The sequence below is a fragment of the Equus quagga genome, chromosome 12, assembly GCF_021613505.1.
Source record: "Equus quagga isolate Etosha38 chromosome 12, UCLA_HA_Equagga_1.0, whole genome shotgun sequence".
Taxonomy (NCBI): Eukaryota; Metazoa; Chordata; class Mammalia; order Perissodactyla; family Equidae; genus Equus; species Equus quagga.
This window is the reverse complement of record NC_060278.1, coordinates 76,944,123-76,965,748: the sequence shown is the minus strand read 5'-3', so window position 1 is coordinate 76,965,748 and position 21,626 is coordinate 76,944,123. Positions and strand designations below refer to the sequence as shown.

The following is a 21,626-nucleotide window of genomic DNA, read 5'->3' as shown; positions in this document are numbered from 1 at the left end:
AATATATTTAGGGGAATCTATCATTAACATCACGTCACTTTGTGTTTTCCCTTCATCCAACTACACATCCATACTGGAGGCAAAAAAAAAATATCGTCTTTCCTCCACCTAAAGAAAAGAGCCCTTTCATGAAGTTTGTCCTTTATATTTGCATGAAATGTAAGATGCTATCAGGTTAAGAGAATCTTTGGGACTCTTTAGCTGCTTATAAATGTGTACTGTTAAAAACTAAATTTTTGCTTAAACACAGCAGCCTCTTATAAAGGATAGCTTTACAGAGATATCAAAATCTAAGCTTCTACATAACACATTTGTGTATAATTTTGCCCAAAGAGTCTTAACTTAGTGGCATATGGTATTGAGCTCTCTACAACAAAGAACATAACTTCCAAAACAGTTTGTATATAAAGATTTCAACATTTTCCTTGACGTTTAATTACCGATGCGTCTTACCACAAGTTATTCAATTTGAAACGTCCTAAAGTAGCTATTTTTATATTTCATTGGCTGTAAAATGAGTTTTCCTAATTCATGAGTCAAAACTTCCTAGACGAGTAGCCAAGCTGAGAAGTAGCTGGTGCATTGAAGTCCTTCAGAACCTGGCAGCAACAGCATCAGCCAAAGATTTACAAACAAGGACTTTTCTCCTTGTGTTTTATATCATTTTATCACTTTTTTAAAGAGAATACCACACGTATTTTACAAAGCACCTACTAAATTGACAATTTGAATTAACAGTCGTGCTTAAAATAATTGGTCAAATGAAAGTAGATTTTTAATGGACCAAAATAAGAGAAGAAAGAGTCTACCTTACAGTTGATTAAACTGGGGAAAGTGAGGAGAGGGATGAAGGCATCTGGGAATGATTAGGAAGAATGAGGCTTTAATTATGGAAAGTGGGCATCAAAGAGGGAAAAATGCCTCAAAGTAGCTCAGTTTTAAAGACTGGGAGCTCTCTACCCACTCTGGATGACGCTCGTCCTAATTTGTACACAACAGTTTGACTTTTAGTTGGGAAGAAGACAGAGAAACTATCTGACTCTGAGTCTTTCTAAACTAAGATAACTTTGTTTTGTTTCTCTCACTCTAATTGGGAGCTTGGATTTCATTTTCAAAATGTTTCCCTAAGAGTGGTGAGACCTCGAGCACATTCACCTCCCCTGCCTCTGTTATCTAATCTGAAAATGAGGCCATCCAACTGGAAAATTTCCAAGGATCCTTCTGCTTTGAAATATCATAATCTAATGTCGCTTCAGTTATTTGAGTCAGAAGGATATATACAAACTGAGGCAGTGACAATGTGGGTATAAAAGAGACAGCCAGCATCTAGCACTAACATACACTTAGTCTCTCTATTGAACCCCCGCCATGGCCCTAAGAAACCAATCTGAATGGATTTAGAACCAAAGATTACTGCAGGACCCAGGCTCTTTTCAGAAGACAGCTTTCATGGCCACACTTTCCACATCTAAAGTTCATTTCCCCATCCTAATGCCACCATGTTTCCAACTTGCACAACCATAAGCATGTCTGACCCAGGTGGTAAACATTAGAAGAGACAACTGAAACTAAACTTTCGTTACAGGTAAATAATTCACTGAAAAAAAAAATTGAATATGAAAGTTTTCTGAGGCTTCATTGCCTTCAACTTCACTGAATGTTTGCCTACTTCCTGCATGTGATAATTTATAATGTTCACTTTTATTTCTCACCTTTTTTGCTGTATTAACTCAGAAAGAAATAGAAGTTTTGAAATGTCTTCCTTCGTGGAAACCAAAGGACTTGAGCAACTTACGAAGTCTCCAGTGGAATTTGTAGAGTATCCTTGATTTGACGAATGACTACTGAATTAACGGAAGTTGTGTGCTATTTGTTTAATTTTTGTTTTTAATAAGGAGAAAGATGCGTGAAATGGCTTAAAAAGATGCATGAAATGGCTTAAATCTGTCACCTGGAATGATAAATCATTTCAGGTTTCATATGCAAAGTGAGTGGGGTAGCCTGGCATGCGGAGAAGAGAACTGGTCTTGGAGTAAAGGAAATCCAGATTTCAAGGTTTCCTTTACGCTGTCAAGCTCTTTACCCTTTGGCAATTTGCTTACTGCTTCTGACTCTCTTCATCTGAAGTACAGAAATAATGACACTAGCTTTATGACTTGCTGTTTGGGTTAGGGACAGCTATGTAAAGTGTGTCTATGTACTCTACACATATACAAGATATAATACATGTAAAGTGTATATATATGTATATACACACACATACACAAACCTTCCTGGCATCTCACATCCTTATATGGAATAGGTGTCCAATCAAAAAATAGTTGGGATGATGATGATGAGACTATAAATATATTACTAATAGTGGCTTTGTTGATACTCCTGCCAACAAAAGCTCTTTATTTTTATCCATGAATCAAAATAAAATGAAACAGGTCTTTAATTTTTTTCATAAAATTAATACTAAATATCCCAAACAGCCCAATTTCATGAAGCAAGTCCTAGAATAAAATAGTCACCTTTAAAACTCATCAACAATAGGAGGGGGAACAAATGTAAACTCCATAAACAAAGTCACCTTATAAAATCCTTATATTCATTATGTTTCACTAAGTACTGACTATGTGATAGACTTTTTGATATATATCTTATCTCATTTAATCCTCACCATAGGCCTATAATGTAGAAATTGTTCAACCTCTTTTATAGATGAGGAAATTGAGGCACAGAAAAGGGAAATAACTTGCCCTAGGCCATACAGCCAGCAAGTTCCAGAATTAAGGTTCAAACTCTATTTAGCCTGACTCCGCTGCACGAGCTCAGAACCTTAGCTAGCCTCTACCAAACTTAGTCATAGGAATAGTCAACTGTGTTTTGGAGACATAGCGTTGTTCAGTAACTAAAAGCTTCTCAGGATGGAAGACTGATGACGACAGGAACCAAAATACAAAACAAGGGCAAAACTTCTGTGCTATATTTACCTCGTTATCAATCATAAAGAGTACCACTGTCTTGGCAAATAGCATTCCCAGAGAAGGTTAAGAAAATGAGCAGAGAGCATTTCAAAAATAGCCTCACAGTTCATGTTATCTGCTTCTGCCAAACACAATATCATCCTCTCACACGATTTCACACGCTCGAGCTTCCTCATGTGTCCTTAATCATTAAGCTTGTCCTTAATAATCGCCACAAAATCACGTTGACTTTGACTCAATCATTTTTGCTACCTCATTAGTTTTCATCCAGAAGGCTCTGCAAGGGAGATGTTACATTTATTTTATTGAAGCACACTTATTCTGTTTGTTCAGAAGCTTTTTACATACTTCACGCACTAGCCCCATGAGATCATCAACATTTAGTTCATTTCCCTGATGGAGAAAGATGGAAGGTGGCCTCTCAGTTAATATCATTGGCTAATTATTTTTATAATTGTATTCACTACTTAACATGATGGTCCAGATATAACAAAATGCAGCTTAGCAGGATATATCCAAAAGGGACACGCGTGGATTCGTCCAACTACATGCCTCAGCTCTTCTGGAACGCAGGTTGCCAAATGGTTGCCCTTAATTTCCAAACAGTGGGTAAGTAACACCATTAATGGTCATTTCCCTTCTGTTATAAAGCCACATTCCCAAGTGTCCAGAAACCATTCCCAAGGAAAAAAGACTTGGCCAGACTTGATTGAAAAAACAAATAAAAGCAAATTTCAAGGAAGGAAATAGTGCAAAACAAAGTGGATTTTGAAAATTGAGAAATTGTCTTCAATAGTTTGTAAACAAGTCTTCATTTCCACGGGTTTTGCATTATTTTCAAACAAAATTTTTATACTTTTTAAAGTAATACATATTTATTATAGAAAATTTGGAAAATTCAAAAAAGTATAAAGAAAAGATAAAACTGCCAGGAATGCTACCACTCAGAGATTCAACACTGTTAACTTTTGGCTTTGTAATCTGTAAGTTTTTTTGGCTATGTATATACATGCTTTTTCACTTAGTTCCTTGTTTAAAAATATATATATGCATATATATATATATATATATACACACCTAAATGCTATGCAGAAGCATGAATTTTAATAGCTGTATGTTAAGCATATTTTACAATTCACTAAAACCATTTTCTATCACTGGACATTAGGGAATTTTTTAGACTATAAGTAATGCTCTGAGAATGGTCTTGAATATAAATTGTCAAGTCTATCTCCTAATGTTCTTTTTGGAAAAGTTCCTAAAACAGAATTACTCTGCTAAAAGATGTGAAAGTATTAAGAACCTTTGTGCATAAAGCCAAATTGTCCATCAACGTGTTTCACTAGATTTCTCCTCCATCAGCAAGGTATGACATGAGATGTCCCCTCTCATTTGAGGTCTTGGTTAAGTATTATCATTAAATAATAATAATAAAATTTCAAACAAAATATGCTACATCACTGTTGTTGTAATTTCATGTCTTTGTTATCGAGGTTGAACATTTTAAATGTGTGTTTTGATTTTTATATTTCTGCTTTTATGAAGGCCCTATTCAGGACTATTGTCAGTTTTCCTATTCATTTATAACAGCACTTTCTATATTTATTTTTTGAGCTCAGGTTGATTAATGTTTTGTTTTATGGACGTTTGGTTTACTTTTGTGATTACAGCCTCCCCACCTCAGGATCGGATCCCTATTTACTCCCTATTTCTCCCATGGTTTCCTTTTTATTTGTCATTTAACCCTTTCATCCATCCAAATTTAATTTTGGTATATAATTTCAATAAGACATCAACCCTTTTTTATACTGAACTAGAAGTAAAGCTTAATAGATGTAGCCTTTTGTTGTTGTTAATTTTAGCCCATTTTTTCAACTTATATTCTTTTTCTTTAATAAATTTACCTGCCTCCTGGAGCCAATACTTCACTGTTTTTATTATAATGTTTTATAATATGGTTTAATACCTGGAAGTGGAAATTCTCCTTCATTGCTATTAATTTGCAGTTCTTTTCTTGCCATTGCCAGTGGGATTCCTGCTCCAAATGAATTTAGTTTGTTTGTTAATACGTTTCCTTCTCCCCCATTGAAAAAAATAAGATTTTGATTAAAATCACATTAAATTTATAAATTCATCTGAAGAAAACTGACACCTTTTAATTTTCAGTTTTCTTATCATAGGAAGTACATTTTTCTCTACTTAAAAAATTGTTATATTAAGTACCTCAGCAAAATCACTTTCTTCATTAGTGGTCTAGTCTCCTTAGATGAAATTCTTTTTTATAAGTTGTTTCTTTTTTTTTTTTTTTTTTGAGGAAGACTAGCCATGAGCTAACATCTGCTGCCAATCCTCCTCTTTTTGCTGGGGAAGACTGGCCCTGAGCTAACATCCGTGCCCATCTTCCTCTACTTTATATGTGGGACGCCTACCACAGCATGGCCTGCCAAGCAGTGCCATGTCTGCACCCGGGATCCAAACCGGCAAACCCCGGACCGCTGAAGCGGAACGTGCGCGTTTAACTGCTGCGCCACCAGGCCGGCCCCTAACATTATATTTTTAACACATTGTTTCTGGATATTGATATTCATATATTTATTTTATAAATGATCATCTTCCTAAGCTCTTATAATAACCTGTTTTGCCAGTAGATTCTATCAGGTTTTTCAGATACACAATCACAATAATTTAATCACATCCTAACTTTTCCCCCTGTCTTAGTACTTTGCACTGACCAGTCTAGAATAATACTAAATAATAGCATGAAGACTGGGCACCTTTCTCTGCCTCCTGACACTAACGAAAATCTCATCATTGTGACACATTGAGTAGATGCTGGCTGTGCCTTTCAGACAGATATTCTTTCACACATTAAAGGAGCACACACTTGTCCTAATCAACTAAAAGTGTTTTGGGAATTTATGTTGAACGTTATCAAATGTCTCTTTGACACCTATTGGGATGATTATATGTTCATTTCTTCTTTTGTGAGTAAACGTGATAAGTTATGTGAATAGATCTTCTAATATGTAATTATCCTTTTGTTCCTGCTATAAATTCTACTTGCTTGCTTTGTATTACTTTTCAGAACTTATGATTTGCTAATGTAATTTTTTAGGCTTCTGGAGTTAATTTTTTTCATATACGATAGGTCCATCATTTTGGTCTTTTGATACTTTGTCCAATTTTAGTATCAAAGTTATAACAGCTTAATAAAATGAGAGATAAAATTGTACTTATTTTCCCTACTCTAAAGATGATTTGTACCTGGAACTTTGAAATAATTCTATCATCACCTCTTTATTATCCACCTAAATACAGATGAGTCATGACTCAGACAATCTGGAACAAACGACACCTTCCCAGATTCCTTAAGACTTTAAAATGTTGGGGTCTTTTTAACCTTAGCAATTGCAATTAGTGTGGACATTTATTTCATACACTGAGTCATAGGAAAACTTTGACCAGTAATCTTTGTCTATTAGAAACAGGTCAATGTGTAATTAGATATTGGTGGTAAATAATCAAAGAAATTCAAATTTTAAAAAGGAAATCTTTTTTTCTTATAAATTAAAAAAAGAAGAACTGTAGCATCCACTCTTGGTGAGGTGTGGGGAAGTCCATTCTCAAAAACGTGGATAAGAGGAGTGTAAAGTGGTTTAAACTTTCTCATGGGCATTTTAGCAAGACTTGTCAAAAAGCTTTTCCAATGTGCACATCTTTTGACCCAGAAATTTCACTCCTAAGAATATTGTTAATGATGGCTTCTAAGATTTCACCACAACGCTATTCATCAAAACATTGTATGTAATGGTGAAAAATTAGAAAAGCTGTAAATGAGCCCAAAGAGGGGCCTGGTGTAACATTTATTCAAATATATCTGTGCAAAAGAATTTTATATGGCAGTGAAAATTAAAGCAGACAAATATTTAATGAAATGGACATATTGCATGTTCAAAATATATTTGAAGTAGAAAAACAGAATACACATCAATCTGTTAGCAGTGGTTTATCTCTGGATTTGGAGCTTACAGCTCAATTTTTTTTTCTTATCTGTGTTTCCTAAGTTTCTACAATGAATCAACATTCCTTTTTAAAATGGGAACAAAAGTGCACTGCAGGGCTGGCCTGGTGGTGTAGTAGTTAAGTTGCCTCCTCTGCTTTGGTGGCCCGGGGTTCGCCAGTTCTGATCCCTGGCCGGACCTACACACTGCTCATCAAACCATGCTGTGGCAGCATCCCACATACAAAGTCGAGGAGGATTGGCACAGATGTTAGCTCAGGGCCAATCTTCCTCAAGCAAAAAGTGGAAGATTGGCAACAGGTATTAGCTCAGGGCCAATCTTCCTCACCAAAAATAAAAAAGTGGACTGTAATACAATGTTACTTGTTGCTCCAAATATTAATACAGTGACAATAAGGTTTGTATCTTTGATATTCAGACCTGGCTATGCAAATAAATATGGGGATGTATGAATACAACGGGAAGAGTGGCTACAGATTAAAGCCAGAGTTCATGAGGAGACCTGATAAGCATTTTGATCCATTCACTGAAGGCATCGTTGATGGGATAGTGGCCAACACTTTATCTGTTAAGGTACGTACACCTCTATTATAAAATTGTGCCAAACAAGAGTCTTGAACATTGCCTGTTTTGCGTAGTTTAGTCATTAAAAATTTAGTTGCCAGCAAAGTCTTCATTTCCTTCATGCACTTTTTTTTTAAGGACTGAATCCGAATTAGTAGTTTTCAGAAGGCACATGTATGAGATAAAGAGACTGAGCGCCACTTTTTAACAGGATAAAAATTAGCCCCTAAATCAATAAAACAAGCTGGTGAGATTCACCGTGGCCAATCCTTTCTTTTGTTGTAAATATCCCACCGTGAAATTTACCACAAAAATTAGTGACCCATATTGGAGAAATCATCTGGTCTTTTTTTATTTCCCATTAGTTCTAGAAAAATATCCACACTGAGAAAAATTAGAGGAAAAAAGTATTCTCTCAACAAATTGTGAAATACTGAATACAAGTCTCAAGTTACCATAGTGTGGCTTTCAAAACTCTTATCAGCGTATTCAGGCATTTAAAACGCAGAGTGATGATATTAAATAAAAGAATTGCTTAATAAACATGCTTCTGGCCCTAAAAAAATTAATTCCAAATGATTTCTGCAGTCTTTGAAATTAATGTTACAGCAGATACCATTTCTTTTTAGCTGTGAGAAAATATTTTTAATACTATGAATGGGAAATCATTTTTATGAAGAGCTTTTTGTGGGAATTCTCTAAGCTTTTGGTGGTTGTAGCTGAGTTTCATTTACTTGTTTAAAGTCTCATTTCTTTTCTGTTTAACTGGATAACTGTAGAACTAGGAAAAGTTTTTTATTGGACAGAAATGCAATTTTCTGATTGGCCCTAAACCAAAGGCATATAAAAAACTGTGTTAAAAAAATGCTCCGTCACAGTTTCATTAATTTATAGCCACCCTAAGCTTGTTGAGCCCATTTTTACTTTAAAATTTATGTCACTTTATATCAAAGATTAAAAATAAAATTTCAATGAAGGGTCTCGCAATTTTATCTCTTGAAATTATTTCACACTGTATATCTGAAGAGTGGAGCTGGCAGCATTAGAGCTTCAAGATTATATTTATTTTAGGAAATTGTTTTCAGCTGAGGATGCTTCATTCCTGTCAAGTTTGACTAAGATAAACTCCTCAGCATCACACACTGATAAAACGTTATTTTTAGAATCCTTGTCCATGGTTGTGATAGTCGGGTCAAACTAATAATGTTTTGTCCTTGTTTGCCGATTCATCTTGCTTTGTACATGTGTGTCTGCTTATTTATTTTTTCCTGAAAATTCCACTGCAACAGTGTCAGGGATCATAAAATGACGCAGAGTCAGGAAAGAAAGTTGAGGGGAAACAGTTGAGTTCCAACGAGTGTAAACTGCTGCCTGAGCCCAGAACGGAGACACTGTTCTAGAGATGTTAGTATCCTCTGAATGGACAGCCACCCTGCAGTAGAGGTTTGCCTTTAACATTACAGCTAGAGACAAGAAGAGGCTCACACCCATCCCGCGGTGCCTTGGTTTTGATCCTCAGACATAGACTTTGTAGGACCAGAATGACCTGTGAGGTCACATGGTGTTCCACCATCCTTTTTTACTAATGAGAACATTGAGGGTTAGTGTCATAACTTACTCAAGGACTTCTGCTTTAATCAAACACCTTAAGCACACAAAATCTTTGTGCATCTGAATTCCCAGCGTGACTCCCGTAACTCGGAAGTTTCAAACATGCTGTAAAATGTCTGCTAAGTTGTCCTCATGTAGAATCTCATGATAAACAAAGAGATTGTTGCTGGCAAGTCCCATAGACTCAGGCCAAAGAGAACATTCAGGAGAAATGAGTAGTCCTGGGCAAATTCAGACAGCCTCTTCCTCATGGCTTTCTCTTGAAGTTGTTTGGAATTCCTGACCACATCAGCATATAGCTAACTTTGGCCACACTCAGAAACTAATGGCCATTCTCAGGCCACCATTGTATCCAATTTCTGGCCCAGTCATGATCTTGGAACAGTAATTCTGTCCCCTTTCATGGACTTGAGCTCGGAAAGCTCCTGGCCAGCGGCAGCTTTGTCAACCAGACAACCCAGGTTCATCAGGTTTGCTCCATCAGCACCTCTTTCCTCTGCTCCCCTCTCTGGTGTTAAAGCAGGACATCTTGTTTGCCTCCAGTAACCTTTACAACACCTGAGAATCCCTCAGATTCTGAAAACTGGATTAGAAAAAGAGGCAGACATGGGAGACATTTTGTGAATATGTGATCCATTAGGTTTATGGCCAGACAAAGGATACACGCAATTGTGTGGATGGTTAAAACTCGGTGAGGTTATGGGTGCTGATAAACTGGGCTTGATAGTTTAACATGAATATTTGGTTTTGTTTTTTTATCACTATTGTGGCTTTTTATTTAAAGTGCAACAACTCTGAGAACTGGAATAGCATGGAGTTCCAACAACTCCTTCAAGTTGAATTTTAGAAACAAGAGGAAATTTTTTAAATGCTAGAGTTTCTACTATATTATGCTTTAAATTTGTACTCTCAAATGACCTTTTTATTTCATTTACAATCACGCTAAAATGATACTTTTTATCTTGTAACATTTTTAAGTATTTGAAAAACCTTTATACTCAGTTGACTCTAAAGATCCATCTTTAACATTTAATAGATGTATCATAACTACAAAAGCCTCGGTCTCATCAGACTCTCGATATTTGTTCATATATTTCCTCCTATACAACTTTTTCTTGTTAATTGACTCCTTCTAACCTCAGCATTTTCAATATTCCTCTACCAACTCTTTAACCAAAAGAGAAATCATATTTCTACTCTTGCTTCTGTGTCATTTTGACTATGGTTCAGTATCCACCATCAGCATTTCTCCCTCCTTAAAGTATTCTCCTATATCGTGGTTATTCATTTACGGTTCCTTTTCTGTTATGTTCTAGATTATTTCCGGTCAGTTTCTTTCTGATAAGAAAGTTGGGACTTACGTAGAAGTGGACATGTTCGGTTTGCCGGTGGACACAAGGAGGAAGGCATTCAAGACCAAGACATCACAAGGAAACGCTGTCAATCCCGTCTGGGAAGAAGAACCCATTGTCTTCAAAAAGGTTGGTCTTGTGTCCTTAACATGAGATGTAACTGCATATCCCAGGTGTTTGACACTGAGAAAAAAATTAAACGAGCAATTATTTGCTGCTTAATTTGGGGATTTAAATAGCAATAGCATTTTCAAAGCTATCTTGAAAACTATTCAAGATCTCTGTGAATCACTTGTTTGGATTTTTAGAATTGTATTGTTAATCAATTCTAGTATACCTCATTTGGAGAACAGAATAACCTATTAATTTAATTCACATCCTCTCATAATACAAGTGATAGTATGTTTGCATTGTCACTCAAATGAGGTAGAGTGGGAAGTCAAGAATAATATTAATTAAATTCAGAATCGCTAGCCACTGGCAGTCATTCTATCTTGTCCAGATTCTGATAGAGTTAAAACATTTGCATTCGACTAGGCCTTCTCTCTGCCTTCACCAAAAATCAAGTCTTCAGACATGCTTATCACACAAAATATGACGACAAGTCCAATAGAAAATAGAGCAGACTTTCTTACCTACCCTTTGCTGTTATCTGGCCAAAATATCTACAAAGACAGCCTCTGCAAAGAGAATATCTATGATAAACATCTCTGTGCTCGTTTGTTTCATATGTTCATTGGATTTAATAACAGGGTCCACTTCAGAGGGTTATTATAAATATTCCCTAATACATTAAAAACATTTAGAAAATATCTGGCACGTTGAAAACAGTCAAATGTTAGTTTGCTGTTGTTATCAAAAATAAATTTTTAAGGATACAATTGGTCTCATGTTCTTGACCTGGGATGTAACTGTTTACTCCACGTTTTACGTTGAGGGAAAAAAATGAGCAATTACTTGTTGCCTAATTGGGAATTTACATATTTATAAAGCAATCACATTTTGAAAGCTATCCTGAAAGCCCTTTTTTTCCTGCTTTTGTTTTGAAAATGTAAAAGCAATTTGCTTTGCAAATATAATAGTGAAGGCTCAGATAGTGATAAGACCTCTAGCTGTGTTTGAACATAGAACTGTTGAGAATGTTCACGTTGAAAGAAAATCGTCTATGTACTGAGCAAACTTCTCATTATGACAAGGTGAGAGAACATAGATGAAGCTGTATCTGTGGTAATGTTTCTCCTTTTGAAAATCAAAATTATAGAGCAGCAACTTAACGTCTTATCAATTAGCTAAGTAGAAACTTCTATTTGGATTTAGGGAAGCAGGGCTATTTGACTATTTACCTTTCTAATTCTTTCTTGGACCTGCTTGTTCTTATAACTACGTGCATCCTTAATGTCCCTATAAGGTGGTCCTTCCTTCTCTGGCCTGTTTGAGGATAGCAGTTTATGAAGAAGGAGGCAAATGTATCGGTCACCGGATCTTGCCAGTGCAAGCAATTCGACCAGGTATGGATAGAGTGGTGAGAAACTTTTTTTCAAAGTTGTAAAGAAAGCCATCGCTGCTTACATGATTATTAAAGAAAGATTTAGGAAGCTATATGCTGCTTTGTCGTGTTCTTATGTAACAAGGGCTATAAGATTATTTATTTAAATCTGGCAGTGTCACATTTTCGTGACATGCTATGGTATATCAATCAATTCTTGCCAAAATAATTAAGCGTAACAAACTATCTGAAAACTCAGTGATGTATAAGCATTTCACCTTCATGCTCATGGGCCTGTGGGTTGGCAGGGTTTGGCTGGGCTCAGTCATGTAGCTGTGTTTGAGGCTGTGGGCTGGGGTTAGGTCTGTTCCTCTCGTGCTCATTTTGGGGGCCCTGACTGAAGGGGCAGTGGTGCCCACACTATGGACTTCTCATGATGGCCCACCGGAATGCATAAGAGCGAGAGTGACTCTGCAGATGTGTTTTAAGCCTCTGCTTGGACCACATCACTAACATCCCGTTGGCCAAAGCAGAAGTGCATGACCAAGCCTCAAGTCAAGAAATCATGTTTAGGGGACAAATTTGAACAAATAATTCAAGCTATGACATACGGTTTTGTGGGGGTTTTTGTTGGTGTTTTGTTTTTTATTCAAGTATAGTTGACATGCAATGTTATATTAATTTCAGGTGTACAACATAGTGATTTCACATCTGTATACGTTACAAAATGCTCACCACAACAAGCCTAGTAACCATCTGTCACTATACAAAGTTATTACAATATTATTGACTGTATTCTCTATGCTGTACGTCATATTCTCATGACTTATTTATTTTATTTTATAACTGGAAGTTTGTACCTCTTAATCTCTTTTACCTATTTCATCCTTCCCTCCATGTCCCTACCCTCTGGTGACCACCAGTTTGTTCTTTGAATCTATAAGTTTGTTTCTGTTTTGATTTGTTTGCTTGTTTTGTTTTCAAGATTCGACATATAAGTGAAATATATGGTATTTGTCTTTCTCTGCCTGACTGGTTTCACTCAGCCTACTACACTCTAGGTCCATCCATGTTGTTGCAAATTACAAGATTTTATTCTTTTTTTATGGCTTAGTAATATTCCATTGTGTGTGTGTGTGTGTGTGTGTGTGTGTGTGTGTGTGTGTATACCACATCTTCTTTATCCATTCATCCATCAACAGACACTTAGGTTACTTCCATATCTTAACTATTATAAATAACCCTGCAATGAATGTGCAGGTACACATATCTTTTAGAATTAGTGTTTTCATTTTCTTTGAATAAGTATCCAGAAGTGGAATTGCTAGATTGTATGGTGGTTCTATTCTTAATTTTCTGAGGAACCTCCATACTGTTTTCTATAGTGGCTGCACCAGTTTACATTCCCTTCAACAGTGCACAAGGGTTCCCTTTTTTCCACATCCTTGCCAACACTTGTTATTTGTTGTTTTTGATAATAGCCATTCTAACAGGTGTGAGGTGATATCTCTTGGTGGTTTTGGTTTGCATTTCCCTGATGATTAGTAATGCTGAGCATCTTTTCATGTGTCTGCTGGCCATCTGTACATCTTCTTTGGAAAAATGCCTGTTCAGGTCCTCCGCCCACTTTTTAATCAGCTTGTTTGTTTTTTTGATAGTGAGTTGTTATGACATATGGTTTTGAATTCTCTTTTGTGGAGAAAAACATGATTGGAAATGGAAAAAATTAGAATTGACATTGTTTTCCTGTCTGATGAGAAAAATAATACCTTATCACTCAAAACCATGTGATTAAAATGAGAAAGAAGTGTTCTGTTTGTCATCCAAAGTCACCTAAAATAAACACCTCCATCACATAGGTGTTCCTGTGTTATAACTAACATTGTGAAGAAAATGTGATACACAGTATTGTTGTCACCCTCCAGGCTATCACTACATCTCTCTGAGGAATGAGAGGAACCAGCCTCTGATGCTGCCAGCTGTCTTTGTCTACATAGAGGTGAAAGACTATGTCCCAGATACATATGCAGGTAAACAGCATAACTCAAAGAGATATTTCCATCTGGGGTCATCCATATTTTTGTGGCTCAGTGGAAGCAAAACTGGACCAAACAAAGGCAGGAGATTCTGGTCTCAGAATCACCTCTATTTTTGTATGTATGTTTAGAGGTAGATTGCTCAAGGCTTTGTGGATGAATTTTAATTTAATTATTTAATTTAATTTAAGTACCAATAAAGTTTTGAGCATGTTTTTTCACTCTCAAGGGCCCAGCACTTCCTAAACCATGCTATCTGGTCCTACAACAGTCTATCTAGGCCTGTACAATGAATTTGCCTTCAGCCAGTTTTAGAACTCTGATCCTTTTCATGGTTGGAATCCTAAGTTTAGAGAAACCAACTTATGACGATGTCAACCAGGAATCATAAATTTAAATGCTTATACTGCTAACTGGCCAGGGTGTAAGTACTGGGGAGTGGTGGAGACTATGGCAAACTTGGAGCACATGCCCCATCCAAAGATGGCAGCCATAACTCACTCCAGCTAGCTAGTGCCACGTGCAAATGAAACCCATATTGCCAAACCTTTGGGTTGTTTTGACAGTCTTGAAAGCAGCCTTTTTATGTGAAAAGTCTCCACTTATTAAACATCATTTGGGCCAAATAGTACAAGTATGTGGGCCATTGCTAGAGTGAAGGAATCCTCAGACAGAAACTAAAGAATCTGGAGTATTGAGGCATCCTGAGTAGGAGGCTGTCCAGGTTGTCTCTCAGAGCTGACCTCACTTAAGTTCTCTCTTCTTGAGATTTCAGCAAAGAGTCCTGACTCTTGTCCATTTCCAAAATGTTGGATGGATGAGTGGATAGTTGTTTGGGTAGGTGGAAGAATGGAATTTGGATGATGAATTGGTGGATGGATAAGCGAGTAGATGGGTGATGAATGAATGCGTGAATGGCTGGGTGGATGAATGGATGGTTGGTTGGATGGATGGATGGATGGATGGTGGATAATCAATACCTCCAGGACCTTTGATTTAAAATGTCTCTCCTCTCTTTAGATGTGATTGAAGCTTTGTCAAATCCAATCCGCTATGTGAATCTGATGGAGCAGAGAGCTAAGCAACTGGCTGCTTTGACACTGGAAGATGAAGAAGAAGTGAAGAAAGAGGTGAGAGAGTGTTCTAATCTTATGCATGGCATTAAGCATGGTTTCTACACCTAGTTGCTGGCTTTTCCTGTGTAACATCACACCTGAGGAGAAGAAAACAGCACACTGGAAAAACACTTTGTTGGAGTTCAGCATCATGTCACAAAACATCTAGATGACTGAATTTTTCATACTTCATTCTCTTCTGGCATTCTGTGGCCACTACTGGCATCTGTCTTATTTTGTGACCCCCTTAAACAGTACATATGTTACTGTTTCAGGTGAAGGTTTCTAGGTGATTTCATGTTGATTAAAGGTGATTAAGGCACTTAGAAAAGAAGATGATCATCAAGTCATTTAGTACTTTCCTTTGTCTTTAAATTTGAAGTGCAAGATTTTCAAAAGTGCTTTTGTGATTTCTTACGATACATAAAGTACTTAACACAATACCTGGTGTGGTGCGGGGAATAAACCATTTACTATTATTATTAAATTGTATATTTATGTATTATAATATATATTCCCAAAATAATCGGTATATTATTCCAAATTACATGTCACAATGCAAAAAATAATTAAGGAAGGGTTTAGAAAAATTAGAAGTGTAATTTGTGTAGACATAAATAAATTACTACTAATAGCATTCTTCTCTAATTAGAAAGCAGGAACTCTTTAATCAACTTGATGTATTTTATTTTCTAAGAAACAGAAGTTCAAAGAATGCATTTCAAGTAAAATCACATGTATTGTCACTATTTAGAAACAATACTTTTCATGTCATCAACTTCTACCTATTTCTTGGCCAGGTTCTCCAAGGAGTAAGCACTCATTTGAAAAGAACATTTTAAGACACTACCAGTTTCAGCTTATACAGTACAGCAATTGAGCTAAAATCTCGTCATGGAACATTTTGCTAATGGTGCCTCAGAGAGACCATTTCTCTAATGATGGCAAAAAAGGTCATTCTAAGGAGTGGGAGACCTAGGGCCATTGACATTGCACGGGTCTTTTCACACATTGGTGTCATTTCAAAGCCTTCACTTTGCACCAGACATCACATATCAAAAACCTATTTGGGGAGAATGGAATACCAATGGGTATAAAATTACCGAAGTAGAGTTTTAGATCAACTTTATTTTTATTTCTCCTCTAAAAATGAACAGAAAGAATTTTTAGTAAATGTACAATGTTAGATAAACTTAGAGAATATTTGAACATTTTCAGTTTTAGAAATAATTTTAGAGGCATTGACCATAGATTCCATATGGTCTAACAGAGAAAATACAACTTTTTTCCTTTGAAATGTCTAAACCCTTAACTGACCTCATTTTTGAAATTCGAGAAAAAAAAAATCATTTGCCCTTCCCATGTAATGCTAGGAAAGAAAAGTCATTTCACACCTTTGAACACCAGTGTGCCCTTTATCTTGTCTTGCAATAATGTAAGTTTGTTTGAATGAGGCCACCGAAAATAAGTAGCTGTGGTTTTCTCAAAAGAAAATTCGATCTAGGACATGGCAGGCACTGGAGACACTATTTTAGCAGCAAAGACTTTTTTAGTATAATCCTTTTAACTTGGTGGCTAGAAAGGTCATTCCTATTTGAAAATTAAAGACTTCATTCGACTGCAAAATATTCCCAGATTTGTAATAGTCTAATAAGTTATCTTCGTAGAGTAATTTGCAAACCAAATAAGTAGTAAAGTTGAAAATTCCCCCATACTTTGAACAATAGACATTTGTTTCAGATCATGTGAAAAGTTGTTTATATACATATATTTCCAACATATATCTATATCTGTATGTATATATATAGACAGATAGATGTGTATAGTACTAAGGTACTATATAAACTTCATATATATATATATATAATTTGGAAATTAAGAAACAACAGAGATTTGAGTTGCTGGACTTATTTTGTCTTTTTAAAGTCATTGTTTAGGGTGGTGGGTTAATAAAGTTGCCTAATCTGAATCATAACAAAGGCTTTATAATATTTATAGCTATTTCTCTAAATAAAAGTTCATATAAAAAATTTTAAAACATAACCAAAAGAAACAAAAAAGTTCGTAAGTAATCTTGCAGATACTGTTAACATTTTTGGTCTATACCCTTCTAGCACGTTTTCTACGTATATATTTTTTTCTTGACAAAAATTCTTAATTTTTAAAAATGTTTCACAGCCCCAGTACCTTAATGTGGTTGTAGAGATGCCCAATGGGACATCAGTAAAACTTTTTATTTTCTATTTTTAAAGTACACCTGTAAAGAGAAAAAAGTAAACATCCAATGTATTGATTACAAAATATTATGCGGTATCACTAATATCTGAATGCAATATTCGAACATGACTTGTTTTACCACATCAAAGAGGGCAGAAACATTCTACTGAGTGCTTGCCATGTCCCTGGCACTCTTCTAAGCCCTTTAATGTATTAACACGCTTAAGTCTTAAAGCATCTCTATGTCTTAATTACTATTATTACTCCCATTTAAGAGATGAAGAAACTGAGGCACCAAGAGGTTAAATTCCTTGTCCTGTGCCAGGCAACTAGTAAGGAGCAGAGTTGAGATCGAAATCCATCCAGTCTTGGCTCCAGAACTCATGTCCTACACCAGCACTTCTAGAAGTTTTATGTGCAAACCAGGACATCGTGATAAAGTGCTCCTCCTGATTCAGTGGATCTGGGGTGGGGTCTGAGGCTCAGCATCTCTAACAAGCCCCAGATGATGGGATAATGCTCTTCCACAGAGCACACATTGAGTACCAAGGGTCTAAACTGAACTACATCACACTACCTCAATAACAAAGCTGTAATTTTCTAGTAACCTTTAACTAGGACTAGCCCTTCATTCATCTTTCCATCCTCTATAGCAGGTCACCTGGATGACTGAGCACAGAATATAAGACCTTCACCTTAAATAGTAGCATCCTTTGAATTGAATTTTTTTGTTGAATCAAATGTCAACATTTCTCCCTTTAAAACACTTGGATATTATCAGAATTTGTTCTCTAACAAGTTAGGTTTAAATATGCGGGTTCTATTTCATTAGTTTGTACAGTGGCTGGCCAAAATACATATCTCCTCAACCCAAAACTTCCAAGATACAGAGGCTGCTTTCATTCAAGGCCAAAATTTCTGTTCTCAAGAGTTCCCTTTATTATCCACATATGCATATATAAGTGCAGGTGTGTGAGAGGCCTTCGTGGTCATTTTGATGTTGAAGAGGGTGAGTTGTTTGGTAATACTAACATTTTATTTACTCCAGGAGGCCTTCTTTTTAAGTTGTCAGACTCGTGTTCCTATAAGTGAGCTGAAATTTATCTAAAACAGTTTACAAATATTTCCTAATTCAGTCTCTGGCACCATGGGCATCTTCAATGGCATTTAATTATTGGGAAAGAGAAAGTTCCTATGGTCTGGTGTGAATTTCTCCAGTAAAATAACCCAACGGCAAAAAATCCCAAGTGGTACTCTCATGAGGTTACAGCGTTTAACTCAATAAGGCCTTGGGTGTCTTTTAATTTTTCCAAGACAGAAGCCTGAAATGTTATTCATGGTTCACGAGCTTGGTGTTGAAATCAAAGATGAGATGTACTGGTAATTCTGGATTCTCTTTGAACGAAAATATTCCCCCTCAAATAGTAAATTAGCAAAATATCAACTTATAAAAACAATAGTTTCTCAAAATCCCTGAACTGTAAAGCATCCTATAGAGTAGGAAGAGAAAGTTGGCCTTTTAGGAGCTGGCCTTTAGATAATGACACTGTCACTTTCATTTCTCTATGGCTTTGGAGTTCAGGGGGACTTTTCATTGGGTGCCCTGGATAAAACTGGTCCCAATTAGGCCAAACTAGGGTAGTCATCCTCACTTTCAGAAGAGGAGTGGGTGCTTATAATGGTAGAGTGACTTGCCTAATATCAATGGCCAATAAATAGAGGAACTAGAGTCTTTTTTTTAAATTTTTTTTTTTTGAGGAAGATTAGCCCTGAGCTAAAGTCTGCTGCCAATCCTCCTCTTTTTGCTGAGGCAGATTTGCCCTTAGCTAACATCTGTGCCCATCTTCCTCTATTTTATTTGTGGGACGCCTGCCACAGCATGGCTTAATAAGCAGTGTGTAGGCCTATGCTCGGGATCCGAACCAGTGAACCTAGGGCCACCAAAGAGGAGCATGGGAACTTAAGTGCAGTGCCACTGGGCCAGCCCCTAGGGTCTTTTTAAATGAGATCCAAAGAGAAGAATATATATTCACTTGAGTTGAAACTACTCAATGATCAATTCAATTCAATTGCTTTTGCAAGAAACCTCCTCCATAACAATTTTTAAAATTTCAGTAGATCCTAATAAGAGCTTTGGGTTCATCTACCTAAAATAGTGATGAAACCAGAAACTTGAATATTATAATCCGTGCAGTATCTAATACCATTATAAAAGTGTGACTTTCATGCTGGCCCAGTGGCCAAGTGGTTAAATTCCTGTGCTCCGCTTTGGTGGCCCAGGGTTTTGCTGGTTCAGATCCTGGGCGAGGACATGGTACCGCTCATCAGGCCATACCGGGATGACGTCCCACATAGCACATCCGGAAGTTGTAGGTGTATACAACTACACTATACACCTGTGTACTGGGGTCTTTGGGGGGGAGAAGAAAAAGAAAAAAGATTGGCAACAGATGTTAACTCAGGTGCCAAACTGAAAAAATAAAAAGTGTGACTCTCAATAACAAAGTTTTTCACTCTGCTTTAGAGCAGGGCTTCTCAAATTTTAATGTGCATACAGATCACCCAGGGCTCTTGTTACAATGCAGACTCAGACGCGATAGGTCTAGAGCAGGGCACAAAATCCTGCATTTCTAACACGCTTCCCGGTGATGCTGATGCTGCTAGCCTATGGACCATATTTTGAGTAGCAAGGGTCCCAGCTTTAGCATGTTGTCCCCCCGTTATCCATAGTTTTGCTTTCCACGGTTTCAGTTACCCACTGTCAACTGACGGCACAGCTTGCTCCTGACATCCAACCATCAACATTGCTTAATGACGGGAATGTGGTCTAAGAAATGCGTCATTAGGCGATTTGTCATTGTGCGAATATCACAGAGTGTAATCCCACAAACCCAGATGGGTGTAGCCTGCTACACACCAAGGCTACTTTGTACTAATCTTATGGGACCACCACGGTATATGTGGCCCATTGTTGACTAAAATGTTGTAATGCAGCACATGACTACATATTGTTATAATTGTTCTATTTTACTATTAGTTATTGTTATTAATCTCTTATTGTGCCTAATTTATAAATAAACTTTATCACAGATATGCATGTATATGGAAAAACATAGTATATATAGTATAGGGTTCGGTACTGGCCGTGGTTTCAGGCATCCCCTGAGGGTCTTAGACGGTATGCCCTGTGGATAATGGGGGACTACTGTATCAGAATCACCTGGATGGATTCTTCAAGCACAGACTGCTGCACCCCTACCCCCAGAGCTTCTGATTCAGTGGATCACAAGAATTGCGTTTCTAACAAGTTTGTAGTGATGCTGATGCTGCTGGTCCAGGGACCACACATTGAGAACCATTACTTTGGAGCCTTACATCTGTCTCTAACAAGGATGTGGCTCCCCCCAGATGAAAGCCATTAGTTCCATCCACTCTAAAATGTCAGCTTAGTCACAGAAGCCTGAGAAGGGCTCCAGGAGAGACTCTCTTCTCTGGGAATTGTCCAGAATCTGTTCTGTGAGTGATTGGCCATAGTCTTTGCCAAATGATTTGGCTTCATTAATTTGAAAGATACAGTCTCATGAGGTGAACATAAAGGGTGGTCAGTCTACCTTCTCTTTCAAAGAGGAATCCATGATTTCTACCTAACTGCAAAGAGTTCATTTCTGCTGATTTCTTTGAAGACTGTATCAAAATATTTCTAACAAATTAAGGTTGCTAGGAAGGGTAACATATGTAAAACACATATAAAATAGTCAGCAGGGCTATATCCTTTCATGTCTTAATCTCTTTCTAAATAAATGGCTACGATTATGAGTCAAATGCAGATTCTCTAATTACAGACCACAGAAAGAGCAGTATCTTCATCCTTTTCATTTATTGATTCATTCACTCAAAAAAATATTTTTCTTATCCCAGCAAAACATTACGTGGTTCTTTAGTTTCAGGATTCTGTCATTAATAGTATATCTATTGATTATACGTTCCAAAATGGAAACAAAATGTGGATTTATTCATTCATTCATTTAATAAATTTTTTTAACACAACTGTGTCAGTCACCATGCTGGGCATTATATAAATAAGGGTGAGAAAAATCAGATGCTCTCATAGGCTTTACTGTCTGTAGAGAGAAACTGACATTAATAAAAACTCATACATATCCATGTAAACTTGCAGCTATCACCAATATTTTGACAATGAGATATCATGTGAATGCTAATGATTTCTTTATATGATGATGCAGTCATGCTG

At 36.7% G+C, this 21,626-nt stretch overlaps 1 protein-coding gene across 1 annotated transcript in view; it reads left to right on the top strand.

Annotated features, from left to right (window-relative positions):
- The window catches only part of PLCB1 (phospholipase C beta 1), a 666,959-nt gene that overhangs the window by 527,063 nt on the left and 118,270 nt on the right, over positions 1–21,626 (top strand). The window contains exons 17-23 of the mRNA XM_046679966.1: positions 1,735–1,819; positions 3,457–3,581; positions 7,412–7,566; positions 10,485–10,649; positions 11,929–12,028; positions 13,932–14,036; positions 15,063–15,172. Coding sequence (XP_046535922.1) covers positions 1,735–1,819; positions 3,457–3,581; positions 7,412–7,566; positions 10,485–10,649; positions 11,929–12,028; positions 13,932–14,036; positions 15,063–15,172 — 845 coding nt within the window. The remainder of the gene's footprint in view (positions 1–1,734; positions 1,820–3,456; positions 3,582–7,411; positions 7,567–10,484; positions 10,650–11,928; positions 12,029–13,931; positions 14,037–15,062; positions 15,173–21,626) is intronic.